General features: G+C 50.5%; 1 protein-coding gene across 3 annotated transcripts in view; it reads left to right on the top strand.

The window, feature by feature from the left end:
* Positions 1-1,778: 1,778 nt before the first annotated feature.
* The window catches only part of ITPKB (inositol-trisphosphate 3-kinase B), a 163,922-nt gene continuing 155,381 nt past the window's right edge, over positions 1,779-10,319 (top strand). For 2 of the 3 annotated variants that reach the window (XM_030195732.1, XM_030195733.1), the window contains exons 1-2: positions 1,779-1,896; positions 3,425-5,528. In XM_030195732.1, the coding sequence (XP_030051592.1) occupies positions 3,558-5,528 (1,971 nt within the window). In that variant the 5' untranslated portion in view covers positions 1,779-1,896; positions 3,425-3,557. The remainder of the gene's footprint in view (positions 1,897-3,424; positions 5,529-10,319) is intronic. The other variant, XM_030195734.1, reaches the window with a different exon arrangement.

Here is a 10,319-nt window from a genome sequence, read left to right as displayed (position 1 = left end):
AACTCAGTTCCTCAGTTCCCCTGGACCAAAGTCCACCACCCTAACCACCAGGCCACTCCTCCACTGTTGCTACTATTTGAGATTCTACATGGAATGTTGCTATTCCACTAGCAACATTCCATGTAGAAGTCGGCCCTTGCAGATCATCAATGTGGCCGCACAGGCTTCTGCTTCTGTGAGTCTGACGTCCTGCACGTACATGTGCATGTACATGCAGGATGTCAGACTCTCCAATAGTATCTATTTTATTTTTGTTACATTTGTACCCTGTGCTTTCCCACTCATGGCAGGCTCAATGTAGCAGGCAATGGAGGGTTAAGTGACTTGCCCAGAGTCACAAGGAGCTGCCTGTGCCTGAAGTGGGAATCCAACTCAGTTCCTCAGTTCCCCAGGACCAAAGTCCACCACCCTAACCACTAGGCCACTCCTCCACTGTTGCTACTATTTGAGATTCTACATAGAATGTTGCTATTCCAATAGTCTGCTTTTGCAGATCACCAATGTGGCCGCGCAGGCTTCTGCTTCTGTGAGTCTGACATCCTGCACGTACGTGCAGGCGTCAGACTCACAGAAACAGAAGCCTGCGCAGCCTTCTACATGGAATGTTGCTAGTGGAATAGCAACATTCCATGTAGAATCTCCAATAGTAGCAACATTCCATGTAGAATCTCCAATAGTATCTATTTTATTTTTGTTACATTTGTACCCTGCACTTTCCCACTCATGGCAGGCTCAATGTGGCTTACATGGGGCAATGGAGAGTTAAGTGACTTGCCCAGAGTCACAAGGAGCTACCTGTGCCTGAAGTGGGAATCAAACTCAGTTCCCCAGAACCAAAGTCCACCACCCTAACCACTAGGCCACTCCTCCACTGTTGCTACTATTTGAGATTCTACATGGAATGTTGCTATTCCACTAGAAGTCGGCCCTTGCAGATCACCAATGTGGCCGCGCAGGCTTCTGCTTCTGTGAGTCTGACGTCCTGCACGTACGTGCAGGACGTCAGACTCACAGAAACAGAAGCCTGCGCAGCCTTCTACATGGAATGTTGCTAGTGGAATAGCAACATTCCATGTAGAATCTCCAATAGTATCTATTTTATTTTTGTTACATTTGTACCCTGCGCTTTCCCACTCATGGCAGGCTCAGTGCAGCTTACATGGGGCAATGGAGGGTTAAGTGACTTGCCCAGAGTCACAAGGAGCTGCCTGTGCCTGAAGTCCACCACCCTAACCACTAGGCCACTCGCGTGTATTTGTTTGAGTAGACTGGATGGACATTGAAGGTCTTTATCTGCCATTATTGACTGTACATAATTATTGAGGGCTGTTTAAGAAAAAATAAAGGAATTTGCTGAATACTGGGGGCTACTCACTCAGGCATTTATGCCAAGCTTAAGTAACCCCTCTCCCCCCCCCCCCCCCCCCCCCCATGCAAAGGCATGCAACAAAGACAGAAATAAATGCACTTTATTTGTGGAGGGAAGCTAGAGCCTCTGTGAATGTTGTAAGCCAGCAAGAATCCGCCAAGCTGTGGAAAATAGATCACATTTAAGTGGCTTTTTTCAAACCTTTGGTAACAATGGAAACTTTCTGAATGTTTCCCTCCAGCGGTCCAGGCCACCACTACAGAGAGAGAGAGCCTTGTTCCGCTGAGTTCAACCCCAGACAGAGTCACAACTTCCTTCCTGTTTTTTTTTTTTTTTTTCCTAACTGCACATTGAACAAACATTGAAGAAACTGAGCTGAAAGTTGCAGCCAGGGTGATCCCAGGAGCTGCAAAAACCTCTGCTCCCCAGTCAAGTCATCTGTGCACAAAGCCAAGAACATGGTTCCGGGGAGCTTTTACTTGACTATCTGATGGCTTTAATGCGTCCAGGACTCCAGATGTAATCAGGTAGGGGTTATTGATTTTTTTTCATTTGTACCTAGTTCCTACCCCAGGGCTGCTACATTTCAGTTTGATGGGAAGGGTTCGAAGAATCCTCCAGACTGATTCGCATTGGAGAACAAGGGGGTGGAGTGGGGGGGGGGGGGCAGAGGTGCCCCAGCACACAGTGGCCAGGTAGGGATTCTCTGGCAGGGTTTTACTGCTCGGGACTGTAGGACAGAGTTGAGGGCGTCTTCTAGATCGCCCCCTGCCCCCCTCCTGCTTTGCAAAGAGCCCCGGGATGCAGATCGTCAAGGTCAGAGTAGGAATCTGAGCAATGCATCTTAAAAAAAGAGCTGGGGGTTGGGGATCGGCCAGTGTCCCAGTCACAGTTCAGCTTCACCCTAACAAGGGAAACCTTGTGGAGACGTTGGTAGCAAAGACTTCGAGCAGCGCCCGAAGTAACAGGAGTAATAAGGGGACACTTTTGAACGTGTAATGCACATCCGTCTGAGCATTAAATTCCATATGAGACAGACGGTGCACTCCATGTAATGGACGGATACGCTTAATGCACGGATACTTACATACACGGATTCCGGGCTCCGCCCACATTCACTGACTTAACCTAATGTACGGATACTTACATAGGCGCACGCATTTAACCCGCGTTTAGCCTTTTACAACGGCACGGGGCAGGGGAGAGAAAGTCTGGGCGTGGGACACCCCATCCTGCCAAGAAACAATATCGGTAATGTGGACGTATAAAGAAAATAAGTTACAGCTAAAAATGGAAACAAAATTCTGGGTTATGTCATAGGTGGCTTTTTTTGGGAGCAGCAGACATCCCGCAGGAGAAGTCAGACCACTGGTCCTGCAAGTGCCGAGTTGGGAGGGAGCCTGATTTGCACTCACATCCAGGGACAGCCGAAGAGGGGGGTTAAAGAATCCGTTGCTCCATGATCCCTTCTGCAGCCTGTGCTCACATCTAATGCCTGCACAGGAATATTTGTGCTCGGGTGTATTTCACTTCTGCACACATATATGACACATGTACATCAGGGTGACAAAAAAGCCCCCCCCCCCCCCATTGCACAGAATGGGGAAAGTCATTAGTGAATGAAGCCTATTGAGAACATCTCAGACATCCCTCCCCTCTCAAATAGGGGGAGGAGCTAATGCGGTAGGGTGGGGTCCGTCCTTCTGAGCCCACATGACAGATGGACAGAAATCCCCGATGGGAGGAATGTCAGGGAGATTCTCCAGAGCTCATGTGTAAGTGCAGGACAGGCAGATGTTGGCAGATGTGCTTTTAAACGTCTCCACCCGTCTTCAGGACCTGAATCTCTTATCTGGGGTGCCTTTGGCGCCTGATTAAGCCCCCTCCCTTAATTCCAGTGGCAGACACCCCATCGCCTGAGGCAGGGTGGGGGAGGGCACTTCTCATCCAGCGACAATCTCCAAAAAGCTGGCAGAATTCTGAGTCTTAGCACTAGGGGTAGCGCTAGGTTTTGCTCTGATTGACATTTGCTTTTCTCTCTTTGCTCCCTGGCAGCTGATTTGTTTATGGAGGTTGGGCCGGGTCGCCCCGCCGGTGCCGAAGCCATGCTGCTGCTCTCCACGGACTGAGGACCCCGCTGAGCCGGGCCAGGCGCCCCCTCCCCTCGCCCTCCCGCCTCCGCACTACTATGGCCGTCTACTGTTATGCGCTCAACAGCCTGCTGATGATGAACAAGAGAGGCGAGGGCAAGACTGCGAGCGGAGGTGGCGGGAAGACCCCGGTGCTGCTCAGCTACAGCCCCGCATCCCCCGTGCCGGGAGAGGAGGACGAGGAGGAGGAGGGGCGGTGGCGGCGGCGGCGGGGACGGAGCAGCAGCCCCGGCAGGAGGCGGCTGCAGCGGGAGCTGCTCAACGTGCAGGTGACGGAGAAAGTGGGACTCTTCGAGGCGCACATCCAGGCGCAGCTCAGCCCCCGACCCCTCCGCCGCTGCCCCTCCCCCAAGCTGGACCTGGGGAGCCGATTGCCCCCAAACCGGGAGCAGGAAGTGGGGAGAGCAGCGTTGCGACTGGGGAGCCGACCAGCCCTAAATCGGGAGCTGCGACCTGAGACCCAATTGCCTCTAAATAATGAACTACCACCTTGGAGTCCATCACCACTAAAACAGGAGCTGCAACCTGAGACTCGATCACCTGTAAATCAGGAGTTGCAACTGGGGACCCGATCACCCCCAAAACAGGAGCTGCAACCGGGGACCCGATCACCCCTAAATCAGGAGCTGCAACCTGAGACTCGATCACCTTTAAATCAGGAGCTATTACTGGGGAGCCAATTACCCCTAAAACAACCGGGGACCTGTTCACCCCTAAATCGGGAGCTGCAACCGGACAGCCGATCACCATTAAAACAGGAGCTGCAACCTGAGATTCGATCACCCCTAAATCGGGAGATGCAACTGGAGAGCCAATCACCCCTTAATCAGGAGCTGCAACCTGAGACTCGATCACCTGTAAATCAGGAGCTGCAACCGGGGACCCGATCACCCCTAAATCAGGAGCTGCAACCTGAGACTCGATCACCTTTAAATCAGGAGCTATTACTGGGGAGCCAATCACCCCTAAAACAACCGGGGACCCGTTCACCCCTAAATCGGGAGCTGCAACCGGACAGCCGATCACCACTAAAACAGGAGCTGCAACCTGAGATTCGATCACCCCTAAAACAGGAGCTACAACTGGGGACCCTATCACCCCTAAAACAGGAGCTGCAACCTGAGATTCAATCACCCCTAAATCGGGAGATGCAACTGGAGAGCCAATCACCCCTAAATCAAGAGCTGCAACCTGAGACTCGATCACCTGTAAATCAGGAGCTGCAACCGGGGACCCGATCACCCCTAAATCAGGAGCTGCAACCTGAGACTCGTTCACCTTTAAATCAGGAGCTATTACTGGGGAGCCAATCACCCCTAAAACAACCGGGGACCCGTTCACCCCTAAATCGGGAGCTGCAACTGGACAGCCAATCACCACTAAAACAGGAGCTGCAACCTGAGACTCGATCACCTGTAAATCAGGAGTTGCAACTGGGGACCCGATCGCCCCCAAAACAGGAGCTGCAACCAGGGAGCCGATTGTCCCCAGATCAGGAGCAGGAACTGGGGAGAACACCAGGGATCCGATCTTCCCAAAATCAGGAGCCGGAGGCACAAGGAGCATCACCCCAAAATACGGAACCAGTACTGGCTAGCCCATCACTTTTCAATCAGGAGCTGGAATTGCAGGGTGCTTCACCTCAAAATCAGGAGCTGGAACTAGGAAACGCATCACCCCAAAATCGGGATCTAGAACTGGGGGACACCTCACCCTGTGATCCGAAGTGGCAGAGCTGGGCCAGGGATGGCAGCGAGGGGGAAGCGGACAGCAGGATCCCGTCGGTAATTGTCACAGATCTCGGGGCGCAGCAGGATGGGCAGGAGGAGACGGGGAGCCCCACCTGCCTGAGCGCCCCCCCAAGGAAACTCTCGTCCTCCTCCGCCTCCTCCACCGGTTTCTCATCGTCCTGGGATGAGTCCGAGGAGGAGATCTCCAGTGACCCAGAGCGCCTCACGGACCCGACCCCTGCCTTTCTCCAGACCATCGAGCCCCCCCGACCCCGAGTGGTGAGTGCCAGTTCCTTATTACTTATGCACAGGATTATTACTAATGGTATTGGGAGAATTGGTACCCATTGCCCAGGTCTGTAACATGGCAGAACGTTTCTTCAGCCCTTTGGGAGGGGAAATCTGCATTGCTTAGTTCTGCCCCCAAATTTTTGCTGATGCACAGCTGGCAACGCTTAACCAGACACACACAAATCAGCCCTTTCTGGTCACAGAGAAGGAGTTTACTTAAATATTGAGAACTAGTAAAAAAGGCCCGTTTCCGTAACAAATGAAATGGGCACTAGCAAGGTTTTCCTCGGAGTGTGTATGTTTGAGAGAGTGTGTGTGAGAGTGACTGTGTGTGAGAGAGAGAGAGAGAGAGAGACAGAGTGCATGTGCGAGTGTGTGTGTGTGTGACATTGAGTGAGGCTGTCTAAGGGGGGGCCAAAGCCCAAGGTGGGGGGCACATTTTGGCCGCCACCCTCCCGTCACCACTTGCACCCCCCTGCGGCCGCTACCGCCTCCTTGCCGCCACTTCTGCCCCCACCGCCATTGCGAAGGTACCTTGGCTGGTGGGGGCTAAAGCGTTTGTCCCACGCTGGTCTCACATTGTCTGGCACCCTGTTTTGTTTTCAGTCGCTGTGCACCCTGATGCTCAGTTTCATTAAAATGAGTGTGCACAGCGACTGAAAACAGGACAGGGCGAGGCAACGTAAGACCAAACGCTTTATGGGCTGCAAATCCTACACTGCTTTGCGATGTAAATTTAAAACCAGGACCAGCCAAAACGTCTCCCTCCTGGAATGATCTGCCAAGTTACCCAGTTCCAGGCTAGAGATTTTTGGCCAGTCCTGGCTTTGAACTTCCAGTGCAAAGCAGTGTGGGATTTGTGGTGCCTGATCCTGCCCATTGAAATCAGTGCTGCGAGTTCCATAATGCACCAGGAAGGGGTGGTTAGAAATCCTGGACTGGCCCAATATCTCCAGCCTGGAACTGGGTAACCATCTCTGGTGTCTCTGGAGGGGGGAGGGGTGTTTGCACAGAGCAGGCACATAGGTGTCATGTGTTTTTATGTCACATAAAATATGCCTCAAGACACAGGGTACACATTCAATTCACACTTATGGAGGAGTGGCCTCCTCATACGAGAGGAGTTCCATCCCCGTTATCATTCCGGTCGCTCTTCTTTGAACCTTTTCTAAATCAGATATATCTTTTTTGAGATACAGCGACAAGAATTGAACGCAATACTCAATCAGCTCTTCCTGCATCACACAAACTTCTTGTATTTTCCCATTTCGCCTACTGCTGTCCCATTCATACTTTCTGCTATGTGTACCCTTTCTCATCACTCCCCCCCCCCCCACCCCATATCCAGGACATTCACATTGGTTCTGTACAAGTCAACCCTGTACCCATTCAGAGCTAAGTGCCTGCAACCCCCCCACCCCCATCCCACCACACACACACACACAGCATACAAAGTTCCACTGGTTTACCCCTCCCTTCCTGTGGCTAGAGCAGTCCTCTCATTGGCTGGATCCTAGCACACTCTCTGCTGCTAGTGAAGCATAAGAACATAAGAGTAGCCATACTGGGCCAGACCAATGGTCCATCTAGCCCAGTATCCTGTTTTCTAAACAGTGGCCAAGCCGGGTCACAAGTACCAGGCAGAAACCCAAATTGTGGCAACATTCCAGAACCCCAAAGAGTAACAAGATTCCAGAATCTGCATGAATAGCAAGATTCCATGTAGAACCCCAAAGAGTAGCAACATTCCAGAATCTGCATGAGTAGCAAGATTCCATGTAGAACCCCAAAGAGTAGCAACATTCCAGAACCCCAAAGAGTAACAAGATTCCAGAATCTGCATGAATAGCAAGATTCCATGTAGAACCCCAAAGAGTAACAAGATTCCAGAATCCGCATGAATAGCAAGATTCCATGTAGAACCCCAAAGAATAGCAACATTCCAGAACCCCAAAGAGTAACAAGATTCCAGAATCCCCATGAATAGTAAGATTCCATGTAGAACCCCAAAGAGTAACAAGATTCCAGAATCCACATGAATAGCAAGATTCCATGTAGAATCCCAAAGAGTAACAAGATTCCAGAATCCCCATGAATAGCAAGATTCCATGTAGAACCCCAAAGAGTAGCAACATTCCATGCTACCAATCCCGGGGCAAGCAGTTGCTTCTCATGTCTGCCTCAATATCAGTCTATGGACTTTTCCTCCAGGAATTTGTCCAAACCTTTTTTAAACCCAGATATACTAACCACTATTACCAAGCAAGGCAGGTTCACTCATACAGGGAGGGGGGGGGAAGGACTGGAGAGATTTTGGATTTAGCTAATGTAATCTAATGTGGACATTTCTGTTCTGCTTTACCAGTTGGCTCAAGGCAGACAGATCCAGGGACAGACCCCCAAATTACAATAAAGAATAACCAGTGATTTTTTAACACCGCTAGACTAAACTCTAGTTTATATGCCGGTTAGGTATTGGGCAAAGAGATAGCGTTTAACTGCCCTCCTAAAAGAATAATAGCATTTAATATCTCGTATATTGCATGGCAGCTTGTTCTACAGATCAGGCCACTACCTGTCAGACACTAATTTTCAGCTGGTTCATATTGACAGTATATTTAATCTAACTTCCTGCATAGACCATAATTCCCTAGGAGCTGAATATAAAGAAATCATATTTAGAAGATAATGTGGAACTTGTCCGTATGAAATCTTAAAACGAGACATGAGCAACTTAAGGTGTGGAGGAGTAGCCTAGTGGTTAGGGTGGTGGACTTTGGTCCTGGGGAACTGAGGAACTGAGTTCGATTCCCACTTCAGGCACAGGCAGCTCCTTGTGACTCTGGGCAAGTCACTTAACCCTCCATTGCCCCATGTAAGCCGCATTGAGCCTGCCATGAGTGGGAAAGCGCAGGGTACAAATGTAACAAAAATAAAATAGATACTATTGGAGATTCTACATGGAATGTTGCTACTATTGGGGATTCTACATGGAATGTTGCTACTATTGGAGATTCTACATGGAATGTTGCTATTCCACTAGCAACATTCCATGTACAAGGCTGCGCAGGCTTCTGTTTCTGTGAGTCTGACGTCCTGGGTGGTGGACTTTGGTCCTGAGGAACTGAGTTCGATTCCCACTTCAGGCACAGGCAGCTCCTTGTGACTCTGGGCAAGTCACTTAACCCTCCATTGTCCCATGTAAGCCGCATTGAACCTGCTATGAGTGGGAAAGCGCAGGGTACAAATGTAACAAAAATAAAAAAATAAAATGAATTCTTGCCTTTACCGGCAACAGGTGCAACTTCGCCAGAAAAGAAGTAACAGCAAAATGGAAGTTATAGTCAGGAGTGAAGTAGCCTCATGGTTAGTTAGCATAGTAGGCTGAGAACCCCTGGGGAGGAAGAGTTCAGTTCCCACCCTGGCCAACCCCCCCCCCCCCCACGTTCCCCCATTGCCCAGGTGTACAAGATAGGTCGTGAGCCCACAAGAGACAAAGAAAGTACCTGTACGACAGATATAACCTGAAAAGAGGTAAATCAAGAATCTGATAATATTATTCAGGTATATACTAGAGGTGTTTTCCTGTCCCCAGAGGGTTCCAATCTGACTGACTTTCCCGAAATCTCAAGGGAGCAGCAGTGGGATTTAAGCCTGGCTTCCGTGGATCTCAGCTCAGCGCTCTAACCATCAGGCTACTTCTGTAGTCCAAACTGAGAAAAATATTCAGACAATTTAGTCATCCTTTTGGCATCAGACATTAATGTAAAAATCTGAACATTATTTTTCTTAAAAATCTAAACAGTTGGCCTCCCTAAACTGATTGCTAAGCACATTTGACAGGACCCATCCCTAAACATTTGGACCTTAGGCAGGTGCCTGGCTTGCCTGTGCTTTAGATCTGCTGGCGGTAGCCTCAGTACTAAGCAGGACTGAATCACATAGCTTAGTGTGTCTGGCGGGTTAGTAACCTCAGCAGTCAGCAGACCTGGATTAGGTAACTGAGTTTGTCTGCCAGGTTAATAGCCCCAGCAATAAGCAGGTCTGGATCACATAGCTGAGTGAGTCTGGCAGGTTAGTAGCCTTTACAGTAAGCAACTCTGATAACATAGGCAGCCGAGAGACCTCGGTTTACAATTTTTATAGCAGTAACAGCATTAATCATCAAATGACACAATGTATTTGATCTGGTATAACTCGGCCGCAGCTTTATTTATATACAAACATCTCACATATGGGTATACCCAAGCCTCCCACAGCCTCTGGCTCAAATGTCCATCCGCAGTCCGCTGTCCTAGCAGGACTGACCAATCGTAACCTGTGCTCCCCGCTGTCTAGCAAGGGAGCTCCACCGTACTCGCAGCTGCCCCAGCTGCCTAGCTTACACCATCAGGCTTGGGTACCCCGCCAAAGCTGCGACAGTATAGAACAATGTACAGTAAACATGGCATAACTTGGGGAGGGAGGGCTGGGTGCACCTGGAGCCCGGGCGCGAAAGAGGGCTTTTATCCCCCGTTTTCTCTCCTCCCTCTCTCTCAGCGGGGTGCCCCTTTCGCATTGGGCACGCGGCCACCTTGTACCTGGCCTGGGCACCCCGCTGGGCCAGAACGCGCATGCCCCCTCGGTGCACGGCGCCATGTTATCTTCGGCTCCGTGCACCCAAGGGGGCACTGCGCCTCTCTGATCACGTGGCTGAGGGTTTCTGCGAGGGGGGGGGGGTGCTGTGGTAGCTCTGCCCCTGTCCATGATATGATTCAGAAGTACTGGTGAATTAGGAGC

This window comes from Microcaecilia unicolor, chromosome 3 (genome assembly GCF_901765095.1).
Source record: "Microcaecilia unicolor chromosome 3, aMicUni1.1, whole genome shotgun sequence".
Taxonomy (NCBI): domain Eukaryota; kingdom Metazoa; phylum Chordata; class Amphibia; order Gymnophiona; family Siphonopidae; genus Microcaecilia; species Microcaecilia unicolor.
The sequence above is the reverse complement of the archived record's forward strand: the minus strand, read 5'-3'. Positions and strand labels throughout refer to the sequence as shown.